General features: G+C 44.9%; 2 protein-coding genes across 5 annotated transcripts in view; one reads left to right on the top strand and one right to left on the bottom strand.

Moving 5' to 3' along the window:
- Positions 1-2906, bottom strand: part of LOC309658103 (GON-4-like protein) — a 90689-nt gene extending 87783 nt beyond the window's left edge. Inside the window, exon 1 of one of the 3 annotated variants that reach the window (XM_082456290.1) lies at positions 2886-2906. The gene's annotated coding sequence lies outside the window, so the exon portion shown is untranslated. Of the gene's footprint in view, positions 1-112; positions 192-2885 lie in introns of those variants that run through there. The other 2 variants (XM_082456292.1, XM_082456296.1) reach the window with 2 other exon arrangements.
- On the top strand, positions 1830-22869 carry SYT11 (synaptotagmin 11). 2 transcript variants are annotated; one of them, XM_082457101.1, is made up of 4 exons: positions 1830-2090; positions 8379-9196; positions 17871-17991; positions 19518-22869. In XM_082457101.1, exons 1-4 carry the CDS (start codon positions 2057-2059, stop codon positions 19826-19828), a joined length of 1284 nt encoding a protein of 427 aa, XP_082313227.1. In that variant the 5' UTR covers positions 1830-2056; the 3' UTR covers positions 19829-22869. The 2 variants fall into 2 exon arrangements, with proteins under 2 accessions (XP_082313227.1, XP_082313226.1); XM_082457100.1 differs by having other exon boundaries at positions 1835-2090; positions 17871-17994.
- The last annotated feature ends 1707 nt before the right edge of the window (positions 22870-24576 follow it).

Here is a 24576-nt window from a genome sequence, read left to right as displayed (position 1 = left end):
CACCCCGCACCAGCCCTCAAACCCGACCGCCTCAGTCTGGACATCCTTCGCCCGGACGTCCAGCTCCCACCTGCCTCTTCCCGCCCCGCGGTACACGACCCAGTACCCTCACCAGCCTGCCCGATCCCGCGGAAACTCAGCTTCGGTACCACCGGAAGTCAGCCAACGTCAGTAACTGACGTGCGCGCCCCCGAGTCGCAGTGCGCGGCGTCAGGGCATCAAGGAGCATGCGCCAACCACAGGTGCCATCTTATTTTAGGGCAGAAAGAAGCCAAAGGGCTAGTATGTCCGTTGTTGGCAAAAAAATTTAAAGGCAATACCTCGCTTTCTCTGTCCATGGAGCTATCCTACTCAAAACAAAACTGGGGGTTAAGGTTCAGTGGTTTAAGTTGACAATTAATCCTTCTCGCCTCTAGACACCTGGAATACAGGACCAAGGAAATGGAGAATTCATAAAATTTCAGAAAGAGGAATCACTGGGTTACAAATAGTGCAGTTTCCTGAATAAAGCTAAGGCAGTCTTGAACTCAATCCATAGTAATTATTCATATCTGTATAATACTCTGCTTACAAAATGCTTTCACCTACGTTATCAAAGGTGATTTTTTTTTTTAATCTTCACAATAAATCCTATGGGACAATGGTATTATTATACCTTCCAATTTACACAGGACAAATTTTTGGCTCAGCTGGGTAAGTGATTTCACAAAGATACACAGCTATGAGAAGGAATCAGGTATCCTGACTCTAGCTTCTAATGCATTAATGCAGTGTCCAGGAAGGTGCCTGGGGCATAGTCGATGTCCCATAAATTCAATACATGTGTTTTGAATGAATGAATAACTCCTAGAACTGTTCTTTCCTCTTTTCTACAAGGACAGAACGTCAAAGCTGAAAAAACACATTCAACTCTCTCACTTCACAGGTGAACCATCAACAAATATTTATGCATTTAAATAATTTATTTGACCTGATTCTGTCTGTAAACAGAATCCGACAGGATGAAAGTATCCACAGCCAAAAATGATGAACTTGATGTAATCATGGAGATAACCGCCAGTAGTCTGACTCTTACGTGAATCACTCTAACTCTTCCAAATGCCAAGGAAATCTCTAGAAGCTTGGAGTTTCACTTGTGTCCTGCTTTTGAAACTACAGAATACACAGATCTGTTGGTTTGCTCGCTGGCTCGCTCTCTCTCTCTCTCTCACTCACTTCCCTAAGCAGTTCTAAGCACTTGAAGCTTTTGGAAGAGAAATATCCAACACTGATTAACTTTAGCACTCTTTTTTAGTCTTTTTTTTAAAACAGCTTCAATTTACACATCACAGAATCCATCCGTTTTACTTATACAATTAAATTATTTTCAGTAAATTTTCAGAGTTGTGAAACCAACACCAGGTTTGGTCTTTAATCAGAGCTTCTGAAGTTCAAGAAAGTTTCCATAATAATCTTTAGTGGTCTCAGAAACGCATAACAATAAAGGCAACTAATACTGAAATGCAGGCAATATAGAATTTTATTTTTCCAAAATCCTGCCAGAACATTCTGCTGCTATATTAAGCCCAGGGAACCGGAATCACAAGATCTAGGGGATCTCAGACGATAAAGTACCTACACTTGTCTTTAGGCCTCGGGGTTTTCGCCTTATAGACCCACAGTCCATCAGTAGGCGGGGTCTCATTCTCTGGAAATCTTGGCGATGGGAGGGGTGCCCTCCCAGAGATCTTCCGGAAAAGGGCGGGGCTTGCCTTCCGGAACTTTTCGGACAGAGGCGGAGTCTTCTGCCGAGGGCCGTTCGGAGGAAGGCGGGGCCTACCTCGCATCAGGACCAGTCTGGCTGCACCTGCTTCCTTAGCTCAGAGCATCCCTGGAGCATCTTAAGAGGCGACCGCAGCTGGCAACCAGAGACCAGACCGTCGCAGGAGGCGTCCGCCAGATACCTTCCCCTTCCCCTGACCTAGCACTCAGCAGCGGGGGCCTCCGTACTGACCGGAGGTCCCAGAGTTGTCTGACCATTGCAAAAGCATTTATAGCAATAGCCTCTGATTACGACATGGCTGAGATCACCAATATCCGACCTAGCTTTGGTAAGTAGAATCTGGCAAACTAAGCCTGGGGTAGGCGAAACCGTTGCAAAGCCAAGGGAGCCCAGCAGCTGGGCAGAGCGTGAAGGCCAGACCAGGGCCTTCAAGTGCCAGCCCCTCTAGAATCAGGCCTGTGGTGATGGGTAGAATCGGGCCTACGGTGGTGGGTAGCAGGCAGTGTACGGCACCCGAACTTGAGCTATGGGTTGCACGGGCTGAGAAGCCCAGAGCCACACCGAGGGTGGGAAGGTCCAGGATGCTAAAACCTTGTATGGTGCAGTGTCAGCACTGCTGGAGGTGAGAAGCAGAGAGCTTGAGGAGGATGTGAACCCCTCCTTCTGGGGGAGGAGAGGTGAGATAGGCCGAGCCCTTCCCCTTGGGGCACGCAGGGCGGTGCCCCTTCCTCCCCCTCCCACTCCTCAGGGCTGCGGGGGAGGGAGGTGGCAAGGGAGATGGGGCATCAAGATGGCAGCTTGGGGACTGTGGGCTGTGTGGCTGGCAGCCAGGGGAGGCGGCGGCCTCTGGGGAAAGAGGGGTGCGGGGGTGGGGAGCAAAAAGGAAGCCACTCCTTAAGCCGGTCAGCTGGATGCTGGGGCTAGGAGGAAACGTGAGCCCTGCAATTTCTATTCTGCATCGTAATGATGGGGTCCGTCCGTAGCTACCAAATGGCGCTTGGCGCTGCTGGGCTGGGGGATGACGTGATGTCTATTTCTGGGCCTCCTGGCAGCGCCTAGGCTCTTCTTCCCAGGCCTTTGTTCCCTGTTTCCCTAGGCTGGCTTTTCAAAAAGGGGGACTCACCCGCGCTGGTGCTGGCGGGGGCCCGATCCAGGCCGGAGGGGGAGGGGCGAAAAAGGCCGAGCCCGGGGGAGGCCGCTTTGTGTACCAGAGAAAGCATTACGTCATCTCGGAGCTGCTGGTCCCCGACCCAACCCTACAGGCTCCAAGATCAGTTACACTCCCTGGAGCAGAGTGGGGTAGAAAATAGGGAAGCATATGGGAAAGAAAAGCTCGAGAAGCAAGTTTTTCCTCTGGGGGATTCCTCCAAAATGTGCTAGGGTAGCAAACTTCCTGTGCTATGCTTTCCTGGCCCCAAAATAAAAAAGAATTGTCCTGTTTCTCCCTCAGTTCTATCCCAGTTTGTATGGGAGAAGCCAGTGAGAGTTGCTGTCAGCCTAGGGTTCCTCCTTTTCCCTTAAGAGATTCTATCCCTCAGACAATCCAGGAGGTTTGAGCATCCAGACTCCAGTGTTTAGGGTGGGGCCACAATCCAACTAAGAAATGGCTTTTCTCACTCCCAAATAAAAGGTTTATGGAAATGAGCAGAACCCAGTGTGCTCTATCCCCTCAATGCCAGGAAGAAGACATCAGATCAGAGGAAGTATAGGATGACAGATCACACCCATTTACTACTTGTTTGCACTGATTCCCTAAGGCTAAATCTTGATTATATTTCTTTCTTCCACTTCACCTTCTGCATTTTTATTCTTTGAGTCCTAAATTTCCAAAATAGATGTCCCTTTTGTCATCACATGAGCACCTCATGATTTTTCTTCTTGCTCTTTCTTTTTCTTATGCCTTCTTTCCAACATATTCTTTTCTTTTAATTGCAGTTCCAGAGTCCTTGGAAAGTTAGATGCTGTAGAGCATAATACACTGATCTCATTTAGAGGGAATGTTAGTGGAAAAAGAAATTATCAGGCCCTTACATACTACATTTTATTTAATCCTTACAAATATCCTCAAGTGTATTCATTATTATATATATTTGCTAGATGAGGAAACTGAGGCTAAGGGAGATAAAATAACTTGGCTAAAGTAAAACAAACTAGTTAGGGTAGTGCTAAGATTTAAACCAATTTCCAGTTGATGCCAAAGTTCATTCTCATTTTACTGTGTCATGCTGGCCTACTTGACAGGGAAAAGCTGTTTTAGCAAAGGAAGTGTCAATAAGCAGGGCTGGTCAGAGACTGAGAGAACTGGACAAAGCCCAGATGTGTCTTGCAGATCTTTAAATCCATACAGAGGATCTCCTCTACAGAGAACTGCCACTTCTGACTTTTTCACATCTCATAGAGCACTTCATTTCAAACTCCCTAGCCCTTGAGAGATTCACTGAGCCAACACTCAATTATCCATGACCTTGGAGGACAAAAGCAGCAAGCAGCATGGGTCACTGCAATTTACAACTACTTGAAAACACTCACTTCAGCTTTTAGTTCCAACTTCCTTTTCCCACCAAGCTTTTGACTAAAGCTAGACAATATCTCTGATTTTTCTAGTTCACTGCCTTGGGGGTGGGGGGAGAGAGGCAGGGGTTAACAAATACTAAAATGAAGAAGAAAGTAGGACAAAAGTGGGAAACAAGGTGGAGGAGATCACCTAGGTAATTCACAAGTGGATTCATCCATTTCTCTTTTTTTCCTTCTCTATCCTCCTGAAAGATGAGAATCCTTCTTCTTCTCTTTTACCTGCTCCACCTCTATTTTCTAGCAATAAAAAGTTGAGGCATTGTAAGCAGCAGTGGGGATCTCTCAAGATCACAGAGTAATCTATGGTAGAGCCAAAAGGATCACTCGGATGTCTCCCAACCCAGGCCTTTAGACTCCCTTTCAAATCATTCTCAAAAATATACTTGTCTTGGTGGTTCCCTGCTTTTCTCTTCTCATAGACACAATCAATAGTCGATTTTACTAATCGGTAGCAAGCAGTTTTCAGGAAGTCCCTCATGGGTGAATGGAGAGCCACTTTTTCAAATTGTGCCTATGCTGATTGACAGTTGAACCCAATCAATTGTTCAAACAAATATTTACTGAGCTCCTGTTAGATGCAAGAGACTCAGGGATTCAAAGATGAACAGGGTGTTGTTTCTGCCCACTCTCAAGGTGCTTACAGCTAAGGCTGCTCCCATTTTGTGAAACCTCTCCCTAACAGCTTTTATTTCACTTGATACTCTGAAAATAAATGCTGTTGTTATTCAGTATGGCCATGGACACAGTCACCTTGGTTTACTTTGTTAAATGGCTTTACTCCTAATCTATATTAATATTTCAAAATGTAACCACTTCTTTTCTTACCTGGTCCCAACTTTCATAGAACCATGGAATGTTTGAAGTAGAAAGAATTTCAGAGACATTTATTCCAATCCTCATTAAAGAAATCTTTTTTAGAATATGCCTGACCAAGGTGATCCAATCTCTGAAAGTTTTCAAATGGAGATTCACTGCCTCCTGAAGCCATCTGGGCCACTGAGAGGCAGTTCTAAAAATAATTTGATTCTTTTCATTGAGTCAAAATCTGTCTTCCTGTAGCCTGTACGCACTGGTGTTAGACCTGCCCTCCAAAGTAAAATCACATCAGACCTTCTTCCAGCAAAATGCCTTAAATAATTGAAGAAAGTTATTATTTTCAGACCCCTCAGCTCCAGTTCCTTCAATTTCTCCTCACTTGATATGGTTTCCAGGCCCTCTACTATCCTGCTTATCCATAATGTACAGACATTCTGATGTCAGATAGACCAGGGTTTAAATCCCATCACTGCCATTTGCTACTATGTGGCCTAGTGTAGATCTGAGTCCCCAGCTTCCTCAATTGTAAAGTGGGGATATTAATGGTACCTATTCAATGAGTTATTTGTTTTGGAGAGAAAAATCTCTAACATGATGCCTGGCAGGAATATCATAACGGTACACAAAAAATAGCAATTTTTTTTTTTTTTTTTTTAATTTATTTTTGGCTGTGTTGGGTCTTCGTTGCTGTGCGAGGGCTTTCTCTAGTTGCGGCGAGCAGCGGCCACCCCTCATCACGGTGCGCGGGCCTCTCACCGTCGCGGCCTCTCTCGTTGCAGAGCACAAGCTCCAGACGCGCAGACTCAGTAGCTGTGGCGCACGGGCCCAGCCGCTCCGCGGCACGCGGGATCCTCCCAGACCAGGGCCCGAACCCGTGTCCCCTGCACTGGCAGGCAGACTCTCAACGACTGCGCCACCAGGGAAGCCCAGAATAGCAATTTTTATTCTTGTCAGTACTAGATAGAATACTCCGTATGTGTCATGACCAGTGCAGATGAAATTATACTACCCCTCCTGTGATCTGGACATTGCACTGATAATATAAGTTAACATCAGCCTAATTATACTCCAAGCTTTTTGTCACCTAAACTACTAAGTTATTTTTACTCACACTCATCAAGTAAGGTCTCCCATTGCCTATCGATAGGTTTTGAAGGGCAAATAGAATTTTACATTTATCCCTGTTATGGGTAATAGTATTGACCTCATTCTGTTTTTCCAATCTGTAGAAGCTGTTTTTTATTTTTATTGAGGTATATTTGATTTACAATATTGTGTTAATTTCTGATGTACAGAATAGTGATTCGATTATATATTTTATATATAAGAGTATATTATTTTTCATATTCTTTTCCATTATGGTTTATTACAGGATATTGAATATAGTTTCCTGTGCTATATAGTAGAATCTTGTTGTTTATCTGTTTTACATATAGTAGTTTGTATCTACTAATCCCAAACTCCTAAAGTGGAAGCTGTTTTGTATTCACTAATTCATTTGTTCACTGAACACTTACTGTGTGCCACATGGTTCTAGGACCTGGGAATATATCAGTGAACAAAACAGTCACTATTCTTGTTACACTTACCTAGTGAGGGAAGACAGACAAATATATGTCAGGGGTAATAAGTGCTATGAAGAAAAATAAAGCAGGGTAAACGGGATATCATCTTACTTGGAGCAGTCAGGAAATGCTTCTCTGATAAGATGAGGTTTGGAACAGAGGCCTGCAGTGAGTGAGGCCATGAGCCAGGCATATACTTGGTGGAAGGATGTTCTAGGAAGAACCTGGAATATGCTAGAATCACATTTATTTCCTTATTTCCCCTGCCCTACCCAAGACTTACCCTAATGAGTAGTATGGATAACTATAGGCCTTATCTAGATCTTTAAAGCCTAAACTCAATTTGGCTTCAATGAACTTAAGGGGGAGGAAATCCCCAAACCTAATTATCTAAGTCAGGGGCCCGATTTGTGCAGGAAAAGACAAGACTAGAGGAGGGGAAGGAAAAAAATCTGTTTCTCTTTAGTTATTTGTTTACTTAACAAATATATATTAAGTACCTGTTAGGTGTTTTTAGTGCTGGGGATACAGAAATGAGCTAAACAGACAAAATCCTTGTCCTTATGAAACTTACATTCTAGTGAAGACAGACAATAAGTAGTAAAATTATATGTGTGTGTCTGTATATATTCTTATGTGTATGTGTGCGCCTGTGTATGTGTGTGCGTGTGTGTGTGTGTGTGAGAGCGAGAGAGAGCGAGAGAGAACGAGAGAGAGAGCATGACAAGACATGTAGAGAAAATTAAGCAGGGCCAGTAAGTGTGGGTCTCAGGGGTGGAAAGGTTTACACTTTTAAATAGGGTGGTCAGGGAAGACCTTACTAAGAAGGTGACAAGGTCTGACATTTTCCGCAGTCCCTATTTCTCCCTATTTAAAATACTTGTATTTCATATTAAAAGATTTTATTATTTTATCTTAAAACACAAGTATTTTAATTTAATTATTTTATTTTATTTATTTTATTTTATTTCATTATTTTATCTTAAAATACAAGTATTTTAAATACCTGGGAGCTGAAATTTAGAACATATTTCAAGTACTTAGACGCAGAGTTCTTCTACTTCTTACCACTCACCTACTTTTATCACCCTTGGGCACCCTACCAAAACCATCCCAAATCAATCCCACATCCTTCTACCCTACCTGTCAGTCAGTCAGTCCACACAAGCCCACTGTTGCAAACCCTGTGCTGGGTGCTGTGGAATATCCTCCTGAAACCAGACACAGCTCATACCCTTGTGTAACAGTTGAGGTGAATGGGTTCTCATGTAAAAAGGTGACCTATAACACCTTAGTCGACCTATAGCCGACCTATAGGGTGGCTTTATGTGAAACACAAATCAATATGAGCAAACCATAAGTGCTGAGGGAAGGCCAAGAAAAGAACAGGCAGTCAAGTGGGGCACTTCAGGGGAGGCTTTCTAGAGAAGATAAGTATTTCATCCATGTTTGGTGGAAAGGAAGAGCCATGGATTGGTTGGAGAGGATGGGTGAGGGCATCTCCAAGAGAGGGGAGAAGTTCATAAGCCCAGATGAGCAAGTTTTGCTTTGGAGGCTAGGTTACAGATTAGCTTGGCTCCAGCCAGAAGCACTAAGCAGGGGTGCTCTGGGCAGGGGTTGAGGTCCACCTGCCTTGACACGTCTCTGGTCTCCACCTTCAGATGTGTCACCAGTGGTCGCTGGCCTCATCGGGGCCTCTGTGCTGGTGGTGTGTGTCTCGGTGACCGTCTTTGTCTGGACATGCTGCCACCAGCAGGCAGAGAAGAAGCACAAGAACCCACCATACAAGTTTATTCATATGCTCAAAGGCATCAGCATATACCCAGAGACCCTCAGCAACAAGAAGAAAATCATCAAAGTGCGGAGAGACAAAGATGGCCCTGCGAGGGAAGGTGGACGTGGGAACCTGTTGGTGGACGCAGCAGAGGCTGGCCTGCTGGGCCAAGACAAGGGTCCTAGCTCTGGATCTTGTATAGACCAATTACCCATCAAAGTGGACTGTGGGGAAGAACTGAGGAGCCCCATTGCGAGCCTGACCCCCGGGGAGAGCAAAACCACTTCTCCATCATCTCCAGAGGAGGATGTCATGCTAGGATCCCTCACCTTCTCAGTGGACTATAACTTCCCCAAAAAAGCCCTGGTGGTGACAATCCAGGAGGCTCATGGGCTGCCAGTGATGGATGACCAAACCCAGGGCTCTGACCCCTACATCAAAATGACCATCCTTCCCGACAAGCGGCATCGGGTGAAGACCAGAGTGCTACGGAAGACCCTGGACCCTGTGTTTGACGAGACCTTCACCTTCTATGGCATCCCATACAGCCAGCTGCAGGACCTGGTACTGCACTTCCTCGTCCTCAGCTTTGACCGCTTCTCCCGGGATGACGTCATTGGGGAGGTCATGGTGCCGTTGGCTGGAGTAGACCCCAGCACAGGCAAGGTACAGCTGACCAGGGACATCATCAAAAGGAACATCCAGGTGAGGAGGAAGAGTGTGTTGGGGAGGGATGGTAGGTTGGGGGAGAGAAGGGGACAAGTGGAAGGGGAGGGATGAGATGGAGGGCAAAGAGGGGCTGTAGAAAGGAAGCTCTTGGCTGTCAAGGTTAAGCAGTGGTCAAAGTAAGACAGAGAACCTGGCAGGTTCGATCTCCTCCAAGAAGCAACTTCGTGCGGAGAGAAGGGCAGGTAGCTTCTGAAATTTCACTTAGCGGTTGCCATCCTGATGCTGCATCCAACTTGCTTGGAGCGGGCTGGCTCACCAGTCACAGACCCATCACTTCAGGGATAAGGGGGCTAATTTCTTCTCCAAAATGTGTGATCTTCCTCTAGTGAACTTATTTCTCACAGCTGAGAAACTATGAAATCAGTAATTTCTCCCTCAGCTTCCCTTTCCCAACCCAAACCTAGAGATGTAAGTAGTATCATCTGTATGACTTTTAACCATTTTATAAATGCATCTTAACTGCTTCACCCTTTGGGCCCCTTACCGAGGCCCAAACCTTTGCCACAGATACTTCTCTCCCCGTTCCTCCTCTCCTCCTTGTTTGCATTAGAAGGGGGATGAGAGCCCTCCATCCTGCCCTGTCTCCACTGGGCCAGCATTGGCTCTTGAGTTATTTCAGGGATGCAAGAACTGTAACCCCCAGCCCCACTAGTTCATTTCCTCCTCAATCTGGGAGGCAGTGTAGCTCTGCGGTTCAGCATGAGGGCTCTTGATTCAGACTGCCTGGCTTCATCTTCCAGCTCACCACTTTCCAGCTGTGTGATGTGGGTGAGTTACTTAACTCTTCTAAGCTTCTATTTCCCCCTCTGTAAAATGGAGCTGATAATATTGCCTTCCTTATGGGTTATGAGGATCAAATGAGATAATATACCTGGCATACTATTGCCCTTATGGAGCTTTTACTTTAGTGGAGGAGAAATACAAAAAAATCTTGGCAGTTATCACATAGTGAGTATGGTAGGTGCTATGAAAGAAGCTGTTGAAATTTTACACTTAGAGTTTCATTCCTTTTTCAGGATTTACCATTAGGAGATAATAGCAAGGACTTTGAAGTCAGACCTGAGTTTGAATCTAAATTCCACCCGTTAAGTGACCTTGGGCAAGCTGCTTAAATTCTCTAAGTCTCAGTTTCTCACAGGAATTAAGATGATGAATTTACATAATCCCTAGCCCATAGTAAACCTTCAATAAATGGGAACCATGATTATTATTACTATTAATATTTCTATTATTAATAAAGTTTGATCCCTGGGAGAGATATATGATTTGTAGATATTTATATTTTGTTTTGACAAAGTGAAGGAAGACAAGGGAGGCCTGGATCAGTGGAGAAGAGGGTAGAAGGTTCAGAAAGGATAACAGGGCCACTAAAATCAACTGCACTTTTCCCAGAAAGAGCTCTGCCTGTAGATGCTTTGCTGATCTCTTACTGCCTTCTTCAGCTGCAATCCCACGCCGGACTCAGTGGGGAGGCAGGAGACTCAGGACTGGAAGGAGGCTTCCAGGCCAGCAGGGCTGAGTGTGCAGTGAGCTCCCAGGAACAAGGTTTGGCCACTGCTGAAGGGCGCTGCGCAGTGTGCCAGGCTGGGGAGGGGAGGGGAGGCAGGAAGTGGCTCCCCCTGGACGTGTGTTCTTTTTATTTATTTATTTATTTATTTATTTATTTATTTATGTTTGGCTGCATTGGGTCTTCATTGCTGCGCGTGGGCTTTCTCTAGTTGCAGCGAGCGGGGGCTACTCTTCGTTGCAGTGCGTGGGCTTCTCATTGTGGTGGCTTCTCTTGTTGCGGAGCATGGGCTCTAGGCACGCGGGCTTCAGTAGTTGTGGCACGTGGGCTCAGTAGTTGTGGCTCACAGGCTCTAGAGTGCAGGCTCAGTAGTTGTGACGCACAGACTTAGTTGCTCTGCGGCATGTGGGATCTTCCCGGACCAGGGCTCGAACCCGTGTCCCCTGCATTGGCAGGCGGACTCTTAACCACTGCGCCACCAGGGAAGTCCTGGACGTGTGTTCTTACCCTCTCTGCTGTGTAGGCGCCTGTCCCACTGCAGCCAGCCCAGCCATGCCATTGCCCAGAGAACCACTGTTGTCACGTGGCCCGCTCAGCTCTACCTCACAGGGGCTGGGGGAGTCCAAACATTTCAAAGACCATTAGAGGCATTTGGTCAGGGCATAAACACTGGTCTGTTGCCAGGATACAATGAGACGTCCCTGAGTCCAAGACAGCAAGAGTTCTTGTATCCTCTGAGGTTGGAGTCAGAAGGCCTGGACAGAAGCTGCAGTAGTGACCTGTCTCATCTCCCTGCATCCCTTCCCCTCTCCTTCCATTTCTTTTCCTCCAGATTCTGCCAACCCGCTCCCCTGATTCCTGACTCCCCTTTATAGCAGCTCCAGTGCTCTACTCCCTGCCTTCATCTAGCTCTCCTCGCAGGGTGGTTCTTTCCCAGCACAGCCTTCCCCGGAGCACCAGCCTGGTAAATCCACCAACTAGCTGGACTCCTTCAGACAGCTCATGCAGTCGCAGCCCACGGCTGACTGTGGAGGATGGCTCTGTACCAAGCTGCAGCTGGGAAGACATTGGCAAGGAAAGGGACTGATTTGGGCTGGGAACAAAACAGCCTCAAATCCAGGACACTGGGCAGGGAGCACAGACAATGGCATTTGCTAAACTGCCAGGGGCTCTTGGGGAGAGCCAAGCTTCTTTCCACTTTATTAACACCCTTCAGGAGGGATAAGCCGGGGCTGGGATCCTGAGCAACACATCCCCTGGAAGAGGCTCCAGACAGGACACCCAGAGCCCCTGCAGCCCCACCCCAGAGCCTTGCAGCCTCCCGGGTGTCCTAAGCCTGTTTTCCCCAACCAGTGCCAGCGGGCAGAGCTGTGTTCCATCCTGGGTCGTGGCTGTCATCTCTCTAGTCACTCGTCCCCCTGATTCCCTAGCAGTACAGCCTCCAAATGTCTACCCTAAACCCTCCCTACTGTAGCCAAGAATCCGCCCTTTCTGGATCTCCCCATGGCTCATCAGTTAGAGCTGCTTTGGACTATTCCACACTGTCTATAAAGAGCTCTTTCTGGTCTGGGTGAGGTACCCCCTTATAATAATGGAGCCAAATGTTCCTGGACGGAGACTGGTGAGAACTGCATTTCTCTAGACAACCACCCACCCCTAACTGCATTTCCTGACCTTTAGCAGAAAATTCAGCTCTTGTCCTTTCCGTTATTACAGTGCAGTCCAGTTGAAGAAGCCCTGGACTGGTCATGATTTCTGATTCTGTCCATTTCACTGACTAATTCTGGGCAAGCAGTTACCTACTCTGGGCCTCAGTCTCCCTCTAGGCTGGATCACGAAGGCTAATGGGGTGACTCTGTGAGAGTACTCAACTCTTAGGAATATACAGAAAGATATAAGAAGCATTAAAAATTAACACTCAATTATTAATGAAAGAAGTTCACAGTATAAACTCTATAATGCCCAAAACTCTCTGAGTTGGACTTTGGAACTGGATTTTTTTTTTAGTGACAGCTTTTTTTTTTTTTTTTCCTAGTATTTTATTCAGATAGAAATAAAAGTGAATTTACATTCCCATAATACATCCCCCACAAGGAGAAGGGAGGTGGTTCAGCGAGGGCTGGGGTTAAAGAAGAGACAGTGGGAAAGAAGTGATTTACAAGGCCTATAATAGAGAGTTGTTAGACTCCTAATTTCTTCAGGTCATTGTTTCCCAAACCATTTCCTGTCTTTCTACTGCCAGATTGGTGTTCATGACCTGGGACAATGGTCATGGGAATGATAGGATTCTTAGAATCTCAGATTTACAAGAGACCTTGGAGTTCATCCAGTCTAGTCAAAAAGGACTGAAAAGAAAGAAAGAAAAAGGAATGTCAGTTATCCAGGAACAATAAAGAAAATTGCTATGTAAAATAAGTAAATAAATAAAACCACACACACAAAAAAGAAAGATGCTCTATTTGTGTATTGGGGAGAAGACGAGGAGGGATGTGATTGAATGTTGAGGTTTTTGTTTCTTTTGTTTTCTCATGACTGTGATTTATGTGGAGGTAGCACTGAGAACTTCTAGCCCCAATAAAGGTTTATTGAGGACGCGTGAGTCCTCCTCTTTGCAAAGATGCTGTACCTAGAAAAACCACTGTGGGCGGGGCCCTGCTAATTATAAGAACTAGACTTATCCCTCGCCTCAGTATTTCCTTCAGCTGAACGTCTTCTTTAGGACCACTGCTCTTGTTCTTCTTTTCCACGGAGTGAGAAAGGATCCCGCTCTCTGAGAGCAAAGCCTCCCAGCTCTGTCAGGCATGGATAAAACCCTTTCTCCCCCTTGTCCTTCTGCTTGCCTGCCCCCCAACAGGGTCTTTACCTCACTAGGCCAAGGGGCTGGGAAACAGAGTTCGCTCCCAGCCCTTGACAAAGAGCCCTTGACAAAGAGTCATTGACAATGCCGCTTGGAATGGGAATTGGGTGGAAAGAGAAGGGGAGGGGGGAGGGGGAGACTTGAAACTCCGGCCTTCAATGCAGAATGGAATGGTATTCAGGTGGTGTTGTGACTGCAGACTTGGGCATCACAAAGGGGCAGCTGAATGGGGATGGGCGTTCTGCCCATGTAAAATGGCCAAAGGTGAAGAGGGGGTGGTGGGAAGCAGATGGAGAACAGTCGTCTGAGGAGTGATTTTAGGGGAGGAAATTATTGTGAAGGTAACCAGAAGTTGTCCACCTTCCCAAAGAACTAAGGAAGGGGCACGGGATTTAAATTAGGATGATTTTGCTACAATGGATGATTTAGGAAACGGTTTTTTTTTTTTTTTTTGAAACAGAGTTTTAAATAAATAACCAGAAAACTTAAGTATAATCTTGTAATCAATGTTATTTTTACAAATAAAACTCTTTTTAAAAAAAATTTTTATTTATGTATTTTGGCTGCACAGGGTCTTAGTTGGGGCACGCAGGATCTTTTACGTGCAGCATGCAGGCTCTTACTTGTGGCATGTATGTGGGGTGTAGTCCCCGACCAGGGATCGAACCCTGGCCCCCTGCATTGGGAGCACAGAGTCCTACCCACTGGACCACCAGGAAAGTCCCCAAGATTGCATATTTAATATTTAGATACCAATATTCAAGGATGGTCCCAGAGATAGATATCAAAACTAGTTAACATTTCATTATTCATGGAAATGGAGAGGAGCAGTGGCCCAAATAATCCAGAAGTTCTTTCTAGATCAGCCCTATCCACTGGATGCTGTGATGGTGGAAATGTTCTATATCTGCACTGTCCAGTATGGTAGCCACTGGCCACGTGTGGATACTGAGCACTTGAAATATGGCCAGCGTGATTGAGAAACTAAAATTTTAATTTTATTTCATTTTAATGAATTAAAATTAAAATTTACATAGACACATGTAGCTAGCGGCTACTGTATTGGGTAGGCCAGTTCTGAATGTTTTAGAAGGCATTTAATTTTCTTTTTCGTGAGGGATTACTTTCCTGATGCCATTTGGCTGTGGCTGGTAGTAAAAATGAGTTTACCTTCTCTGATTGCATTCTGACTCGTCAAAAGGAAGCAGCCCAGAAGTATACTGGTTGGCAAGGGCAACCAGCCTGTGATTTTAAACTGGCTGAGGGTACTTCCATGGATATAATCAAGAGCCGGCTATATGTTATGGGTAAGGAAGAGATGTGGGGCTTCAATCTAGCAGAGAATACCATGAACATCTTTTTTAAAGTCTATTTTCTTTTCTACTTCAATTTCAAAAGCTAACGGCTAAGTTTAAAGTTCAGTCACATTCAGTACCCTACGAGAGACATTTCCATATGCTCCTGGTATGAAATATAGCCTCAAGAACTTTTTTAAGCCAAATGGAAATATTATCACAGTTCATTCCTCGAGGTGACTTAAGACTTATAATCAAAGCATAAACTATTAGGATTTTTCCTCTTGTTTTTCACTGATGAGCTAATTAAATTATTTACTGCTGTTGTTCTTTCCTGCACCAGCCACACCTGAGCAGGTAGTGCACTAGCCTGTGAGCTTCTGGAGGGTAGGGGTCTTCTCTGTGCATCATTTCAGCCCTAGTTGCTAGCAGAGTGCCTGGCACTTAGTGAGTGCACAGCAAGTCATTTTGGTGGGTATGTGGCGTCTGTAAGGCTGGTGGTGAGTTTGGTCTATTTTTGCTCAATCTAAGAAGAATTCCTCAAGTAGGTGACATTCCTTTGGGGCTATGAAGAATACAAGGAATAGGATTTGATAGTGGAGGAATGATTTGGTCTCGAATTTTTTTTTTTGTCTCAAATTTAACTTATTATGTCCTAAAGTCCTCCTATCCCACCTCCTTTTGTTTTCTTTATCCCAGCCTCATCCCTACTTCCTAAGCTAGAAACACAAGAAATAGTCCTCCATCTCTTCCCTCTCCCCTATATTTTCATCCAATTAGCTGCCCCAACCCAGAAAATCCTGACAATTCTTCCTGAGACATATCCTACCCCAGGTCCATCTCCTCTGCCACACCCCTGGTTCCAGGCCTCATCATTTCTTCCCTAGCCTGTTGCAGCAGCCTCTTAACTGAGCTTTCTGACTTTGGTCTTTCTCTACTTTAGTTCCTTCTCCAGCTTTCACTCAAATAGTATTATTATTAATACACTAACAACAACAATAACTGTCGCACCTTTGCCTACAGACCTCCTCTTGCCTGGGTGCTGCGGCTGGCTCTGCTCTTTGGTTAGCTCACCCCCACTGCCCTTCACCTTCGCCTGACCCACCTCTCTGGGTTCCTGGCCCGTCCCTCCTGCCAGCACCCCAACATCAGGGACACTCTCGCCTCTCAGCATTCTCTGAACACAGCCTACCCTTTCAGCACCCAAAGACTTTGTACCAGCCCTGCCCCACGAGATCTTCTCTCTGCCCATTGCCTGTGTCTCTTACTCACCCACCATCAACTCAGCCCAGATGTCAGCTGGCAAAGCCTCCCCCTGAATCTCTCAACAGCACTGAGGATTTTTTTGTTTTGGCTGTGCCACATGGTTTGTAGGATCTTAGTTCCCTGACCAGGGATTGAACCCAGGCCCTCGTCAGTGAGAGCACAGACCTACCCACTGGACCACCAGGGAATTTCCAGGCTTCTCACTTTTCTGACAAGTAACATGTTTGTTTACATCTCTGTCTCTTCTAGTGCATGATAAGCTCCTTGGGAGCAAGAACTGAGTCCTATCAGTTCTGAATCCCCAGCACCTGGCATGTAATTAGTATCCAGATTTTTTTTTAATATATATATATACATTTATTTATTTGTTTTTGGCTGCGTTGGGTCTTCATTGCTGCGCGTGGGCTTTCTCTAGTTGCGGTGAGCAGGGGCTACTCTTCGTTGCGGTGCACGGGCTTCTCATTGCGGTGGCTTCTCTTGTGGCAGAGCACAGGCTCTAGGCGCGTGGGCTTCAGTAGTTGTGGCTCACGGGCTTAGTTGCTCCGTGGCATGTGGGATCTTCCCGGACCAGGGATTGAACCTGTGTCCCCTGCATTGGCGGGCAGATTCTTAACCACTGTGCCACCAGGGAAGTCCTCCAAATATTATTTTAAATGTTCTTGGAGGACTAGAGGTTTTTTTTTTGTTGTTTCAAGCTCAAAATAGAGACTAGCATAAAATTTCAAAGTGGGGAAACAAAGTTGTGGGCATCCGAGGTGGCTGGAGAAGACACTCTGAAGGTCATACACTGGGGCAGGCGAAGCAGGTGTGGATATTCCCCTTGTGAAATGGAGGCACAGGCTCCAGAAAGTTCAGGGACTTGCCCAGGGCCAGCTGGTGAGTAATTGGCCAAGTTACTCAAACTCAAGTTTCCTGTCTCCCACTATACAGTCTTCAAAACTTTTTTTATGGCAAGAACCGAATGAGGGACTTCCATGGGGGCGCAGTGGTTAAGAATCCACCTGCCAGTGCAGGGGACATGGGTTCTATCCCTGGTCCGGGAAGATCCCACATGCCGCGGAGCAACTAAGCCCGTGCGCCACAACTACTGAGCCTGCGCTCTAGAGCCCACGAGCCACAACTACTGAGCCTGCGTGCCACAACTACCGAAGCCTGTGCACGTAGAGCCCGTGCTCCGCAACAAGAGAAGCCACTGCAATGAGAAGCCCGCGCACCATAATGAAGAGTAGCCCCCGCTCGCTGCAACTAGAGAAAGCCCGTGCACAGCAACGAAGACCCAACACAGCCAAAAATTAAAATAAATAAATAAATTTATTGTTTTAAAAAATTTTTAGAAAAAGAACTGAATGTGAGAATAGGAGAGAATGCACATCTCTGGTACACACTGTGTGCCAGGCACTGTGGTGTTTTACAAATTCTAAATTATCGAATCCTCTTACTAATCCTGGGAAGTTGGGACTATTTTTATCTCCATTTTACAGATGAGGAAGTGGAAGTAGCTTGTCCCAGGTCAGACAGATGAGAAGTAGAGTCAGGATTTGAATCCAGGCCGGTCTGGCTTCAGAGTCTGCACTCCTAAATACTAGGCTATGCTGTCTCTCCATGCAAATGATTTTATTTAGTATCAGAATTATGATGAGAACATTTCCTTTTTCCTCCGCATGCTTTCTGTGCTGTGGCCTGCTCCCTCTGCCGGGACTCTCACCTGCTCTTTCTTCTCCCCAGAAGTGCATTAGCAGAGGGGAGCTCCAGGTGTCTCTGTCATATCAGCCTGTGGCACAAAGAATGACAGTGGTGGTCCTCAAAGCCAGACACTTGCCGAAGATGGATATCACCGGTCTCTCAGGTAGCAGCTATTTACTTCAACCTATTTCTTTTTTCTCTTTTTTTTTACATTTTTTTTTTATTGGAGTATATTTGCTTTGCAATGTTGTGTTAGTTTTTACTACACAGCAAAGTGAATCAGCTATACGTATACATATATCCCCTCTTTTTTTGGATTTCCTTCCCATTTAGGTCACCACAGAGCACTGAGTAGAGTTCCCTGTGCTATACAGCAGGCCCCCATTAATTATCTACTTTATACATAGTGTCAATAGTGTATATATGTCAATCCCAGTCTCCCAATTCATCCCCCTCCCTTCCCCCCTTGGTATCCATACATCTGTTCTCTATGTCTGTGTCTCTATTTCTACTTTGCAAATAAGACCTAGACGTGTCTATACCAATTTTTTCAGATTCCACATATACGCGTTAATATACAGTATTTGTTTTTCTCTTTCTGACCCACCCCACTCTGCATGACAGTCTCTAGGTCCATCCACGTCTCTACAAATGACCCAATTTCATTCCTTTTTATGGCTAACATTCCATTGTATATACATACCACATCCTCTTCATCCATTCCTCTGTCGATGGACATTTAGGCTGTTTCCATGTCCTGGGTATTGTAAACAGTGCCGCAGTGAACAGTGGGGTGCATGTGTCCCTTTGAATTATGGTTCGCTCAGGGTATATACGCCCAGTAGTGGGACCGCTGGGTCACATGGTAGTTCTATTTTTAGTTTTCCAAGGAACCTCCATATTGTTCTCCATAGTGGCTGCATCAATTCACATTCCTACCAACAGTGCAAGAGGGTTCGCTTTTCTCCACACCCTCTCCAGCGTTTATTGTTTGTAGATTTTGTGATGATGGCCATTCTGACTGGTGTGAGGTGATGATATCTCATTGTAGTTTTGATTTGCATTTCTCTGATAATTTGTGATGTTGAGCATTTTTTCATGTGTTTGTACTTCAACCTATTTCTATCTGTCCGTGCCCCGCCCACCACTGCCCCTTGCCTGTGACCCAGACACCCCCCCTCCACCTTTCAGGACCCCTGGCACCTCTCATTGTCCACCCATTCCTCTCTCTGTCTACATTCCCTTCCTGATGAATGTAGCTGGGAAGGTGCTTTGGGTAAGCAAATGGGGTCTCTACATTTGGCGAGGTATCCTCAGTGCTATGCATGCACGCTGGGTGCTGTGCCCTTGCTCCAGGTGAGACTCTGCAAAAAGCCTGCAGGCTTTGTTAGTCCCTGTGCCCTTGAAAATGCTTCTTGGTGTCGTGGGGTTTCTTTGGCCCTGACTCGAGGTGGCTGTTCTGTTCCATGCCTGCCTCGTTTCCTTGGCCCCTTGTCCAGGAGGGCAGACGTGTACACAGTCAGTGTACACTTAGTGTGCAATCACTAAAGACCACACGGGGTGGGGGGGTGGGACACCAAGGAGATGAACAGCAGAAGCCCCTCCTCCCCAACCGGAAGCCACCATTGTATAGGAGAGGACTGTGTCATAGGCCTGTCTCCCTTTTTCTGATCTCTTTGGGGGCCCCAGATCCTTATGTCAAGGTGAACGTCTACTACGGCAGAAAGCGCATTGCCAAGAAGAAAACCCATGTGAAGAAGTGCACTTTGAACCCAGTCTTCAACGAGTCTTTCATCTATGACATCCCCACTGACCTCCTGCCCGACATCAGCATCGAGTTCCTTGTCATCGACTTCGATCGCACCACCAAGAACGAGGTGGTGGGGAGGCTGATCCTGGGGGCGCACAGTGTCACAGTCAGCGGTGCTGAACACTGGAGAGAGGTCTGCGAGAGCCCCCGCAAGCCTGTGGCCAAGTGGCACAGTCTGAGCGAGTACTAATCCTCTTCTCCTTGCCTCTAACCCCAGGGCCGGGCTGGGCAGGGACGTGGTGGGGAGAGAGATAAACAGAGAGAAGTGGACTCAAAACCTCATTTTAGCTGTAGAAGAAAATTTCTTACAAAACAAACCCCACAAAGAACACCCCACATGACCACAGCTGCAGATCAGTTCTTAGCGATGATGATTTTTCTCCTTTGCAAGGCACTAGGAAATCCCCTTTTTTTTTTTTTTATGGGGGAAAAAAAGAGAGGGAAAGACCTCTACAAGTCTATATATAAAAATGTAACCTTATACTTGCATGTCTAATACAAACTGAAGAAATTAGCCTAACTGCCAATATCAAGGTACAGATTTTAATCCATGAAAATTGTGTTTTGTGCCGAATTGTATTTGCTGATTACCTGAAATTGGTCTCTTTTTATTGGGCTTCTCTAGAGAGTTATTTTCACTCCCCACCTCTGTGGAAGAATCTTTTGCTCTTGTAAAACCTCATGTTTTTATCATCCCCATCTTTTCTCCCTGTTACCTCTTACATTTCTGCTCTTTGACTGAGCGCAAGGTCCAGAGGTCTGTAGTAAGCCAAGAAACAAAGGTGGAATGGATAAGGCAGGGTTTGCAGGAGAAAGAGTACTTGAGAAATGGGGTATGTTTGTTATTAGCTCTCCTGCTATGAATGGGTAAAAGGCAGTCCTTGATTAATTTGTGATCAAGTACACGAAGACATCAGACTTTTAGGTAGAATTTGGGTTTACAAAACTAGATGACTTGTCTAAAAAGAGCTTTGGCGACTTCAAATTCAGCTACAGGATAGTACCAATGAATACATCCAGCTGATCCCAAATGTAGGTATGAAGACAAGGAAAGGAAAATGAGATGACTGCCATCTCCCTTTGTAACTGTGTCTGGAAGGACAGCCATTCGTTGGTTGATGGGTTAGAAATCATCAGAGTTTTGAAGGATTAAACTGGCCTCTGTTTTTCCAGAAATGCTGAAAACTGAGAAGCTTTAGAGTCTTCTCAAGTAGCTTAGATGAGGTTAGTTTTGCTTTATAAGGAAAAGGGACTTCAGAAATTATTCTTTCTCCTTAAATTTTTCAATCATGGCTCTTAAAAATAACTAAATGAGTAAAATGAGTACCTGTGACTAAATTAATAATAAAGATAACTTGGACTTTTTCAGAACATCCTTTCCCTGAAAACAAAGTGCTTAGTTCTTAGGACTTCTGAATCTCAAGATAAGATGAAGGTATGGGTAACCACAGAGTTCAGTCCTCCTTCTGCCAGTGGACAACAGAGGTTGAGAGAGATTCAGCATCTTGCTGGGGTTACAATTCACATCTCCTTATTCCTAGACCAGCCATGTCTCTTAGAGTTGAGACTTTTCAGATGGCAGAGACTTCACTGACAATAAGTAAGCCTGGATAGGCAGTAGATATTTTTGCCAGCCTGAAAAGGAACTCAAATAAGCAGCAGCTTGAACCAAGGCCTGAAAGATTAGCCAAGATTGAAATTCCACATTCATACAAGAACATCACTATCTGACTTGCTTCTGAGAAGGGAGTTGAAAAGCTGAGTCTCCGTGGAGAGAGTGGTGATGTTGCCTTTGACATTCCCTTAACTCTGTGGATTTAAAACCAATCTGTTCCCCGCCCACCCCCCATTCTTTTTTTTTTTTTTTTTTTTTTTAACCTGGATTCTTGACAATGCAGAGCAGCAGTTCTGAGCAGGCACAAAGCCCACTCTCTGTTCTTGTCCCTGTCATCCCACATCCCCCATAATCTGACTCACAATCTCATCATCAGTTGGGTTCACACCACCAGTTTCTATCCCACACTCCATGGAATGTAAATACTGTATCATACGTAGAAGAAAATAATTTTTGTTTTCTAAAAATGCATTTTGAGATAGTTTCATGTAAATCTGACAGGAGCACTCTGAAGCCCCATTAGGAAAAATTTTAAATGGTTCCTCTTCATCGCCTTAATGTCTAAAGATCAGAAATCGCTGAGCAACCCGCTTTTGTTTCCTTCCCAGAAACAATGCAAAGCAACAGGTGGAGATAGTCTGGTCTTTGCCCTGCTGTGTGTGCCTCTGTAGCTCCTCCTGACATAAGTCTGGGAAAACAGCCTCACCCAACTCCTCTCTTCCCCACTTCCTTGTAGCTTTATTCCTTGCATTCTTTGGGTCTACTGAGCAGTGGGTGGTGAGGTGGCAGGGAAGGAACCAGTAGTGCTGTAGCCTAGGAGCTGCGTCGGTGTCTTTCTCAGAAAAATGGCAAAGAGGCGGACAGTACAGGGTTCCTCCCTCCTACCTCAGGCCTGATCCATCGTGCCCTTGACTTTGCTGTCCCAAAGTTTCTTAGCTGGCTTTGGCTTTCACATTTGTTCCTCCCAGAGCTAACTGATAAAGGTGGAGGAGGAATGCCTACTCCTAAGAGTCAGTTAAAAGACAAGAGAGTCACATTCTAGCTTTTGCACAAGGCACTCATGGTCAGGAATAGGTTAGGGAATGGTCACTTCTGATTTTCCAAGAGTCAGTCCTTCTCTGCTGACATCTTGATTCCTTTGGGAAGACAAGAGTTTTTCTTAATAACAAGTCCCTTTTATGAGTTAGTCCTTCCTTCAGTTCTTCTCAGTGGAGCACAGCCAAGATGTACATGTTTATGAGTGGTGCTCTGGATGTGAAAACAGACAGAACTGGCTCATGGGACAGGGGCGGCTTGCTCAGGAGAGGGAATAATGCAAGTCCTTTTTCTTGGAAGGCTTTTATTATGGCCACGATAGTGACATTGCCCTCACCGTGCTCCTTCTCCGATGTGGTCGTCTTTCTTTACCTTGTGTCTTCTCTTGTAAAAATGAAACTCAAAAATAAAATAAACGTGTCAAATTAAAAAAAAAAAAATGAAAAAAATGAAAAAGGTAACATGAATTGTGTGAAACTGCATAATGCTGTAACGCTAACCTACAATATGTAATGCTATCTTGTATGTTGAATTTGTTAATGCACCACACAAGTGCAGAATAAAGACTGATTCACATTAAATAGGCCCGGTGACATCAGCATGATTTTCTTGGAAGCTGGATGACTATGAATGATGTGAACATTCAGACTCCAATAGGATGTTCTAGGGCATGTTCTCCAAAGCGTGGTCTTAGACCACCTGATTCAGAATCATCTGGGACACTTGTTAAAAAATGCAGATTCCAGGCTCCAGACCGAGAGTCCTTTTTCTAGTCCTTCTGTTTTCCTCTTAAAATGTAATATTTAAGATCATAACCACCAGAGAGAGGGATGATGGTTTTTAGTGCTGAGAATTAGTCTGCCCCTTTAATTGGAAGTATTTCCAAAAGTAATGCTAAGACTGGCTGATTCTGTTCTCTTATTTATTCATTAGTCAAGAAATATTTTTTAATTGAGTCTCTATCATATGCCAGGTACTGGGGATACAAGACATTGATGAGCAAGAGTCCTGCATTTGAGGAGCTTAGAAGAAGACAAGCATTAATCAATTAATCACACTAATAAATATTTAATCACAAACTGAGAAATGCCCTGAAAGAAAAGGAACACTGTGTGTACACGCAAGTAGTAGAGAGAAAGGAAGCAAGAGAAAAAGTTTAAAACTTTTTAAAGTTTCAGTTAAGGAACTATAAAACATTTTTAAATTGCAAAACTAACATAATAAGCATATTATAAGAACCCTGGAAAATAGAGAAGAGGAAAAAAAAATCAAGATTCCAAAACCTTAACAACAATTATGTCTTTAGTCTTATTTCCTGTACATTTATTCCCCTGATACCTTACTCAGGATCATTGTAGAAAACACATAAAATAAAGTACAATTCATAGGAACTGGAAAAAATCCACCTACAGGCAAACAGTATTAATTTGGGCATATCCTTCCAATTTCTTTGAACTACCTTATGATTCCAATCACAGTATGTATATAATTTTGCATATTACTTTTTTCTAACATGATAATATAATAACAATGATGGTAAGAGTATCTTGGCACTCAAGATGTTTTTGGCTATAATTAACAGAAAACCCAATTCAAATTGGCTTACACATTAAGAATATGGATCGGTTCACCTAACTGGAAGTCCAGAGGCAGGTTAGGCTTCAGAGTTGACTCAGCAAAAGGTCACTAATACTATGAGGGGCCCAGCTTCTTTCTGTGGGCCATTCTGACCTTCAATGCTAGCTTAATCATAAGGCTTTTATGATATTTATAGAAGCACCCCCCCGGGGAGGGAAAGGACCTCTCCTAGAAAAATAAGGTCAATCATTCCCAGAAGCCTCTAGCTATTCTTTCCTCTTATCTTGCTGGTCCAAAATGTGTCACATGGTCATTTCTGAACCAATCACAGGCAAGGAGGATGGGATTATCTTTAGGCCATTTAGGACTGTCCTGGAACTAAGTATGGGAGATGGGGGGATTCTTGAGTAAAACATTTCCTTTGGAAGAAAGAACTGATGCAGGGTGGGCAATGAATGAAGAACATCACATAGTTGGTTTTTTTTTTTTGGCCGCCCCGTGCAGCTTGTGGGATCTTAGATCCCCGACCAGGGACTGAACCTGGGCCCTCAGCAGTGGAAGTGTGGAGTCCTAACCACTGGACTGCCAGGGAATTCCCACATAGTTTTCTATAGTACCTTTCACTCCAAGGTATTTTCTCCTGTAATCTTGTAACAAACTCTCTGAGAAGAGTTGCCAACCTACCAAGTGCCTCACCTACCAATCTCATC

Source organism: Balaenoptera physalus, assembly GCF_965194825.1.
Source record: "Balaenoptera physalus genome assembly, chromosome: 1".
Classification (NCBI taxonomy): domain Eukaryota; kingdom Metazoa; phylum Chordata; class Mammalia; order Artiodactyla; family Balaenopteridae; genus Balaenoptera; species Balaenoptera physalus.
Note: the sequence above shows the minus strand (reverse complement) of the source record. Positions and strands in the feature narration are given on the sequence as shown.

Coding starts and splice junctions, on each gene's coding strand:
- SYT11 (XM_082457100.1), top strand. CDS start 2,057: ATGGCTGAGATCACCAATATCCGACCTAGCTTTG. Junction 2,091..8,378: donor CAATATCCGACCTAGCTTTG/GTAAGTAGAATC, acceptor CTCCACCTTCAG/ATGTGTCACCAGTGGTCGCT. Junction 17,995..19,517: donor TATCACCGGTCTCTCAGGTA/GCAGCTATTTAC, acceptor TGGGGGCCCCAG/ATCCTTATGTCAAGGTGAAC.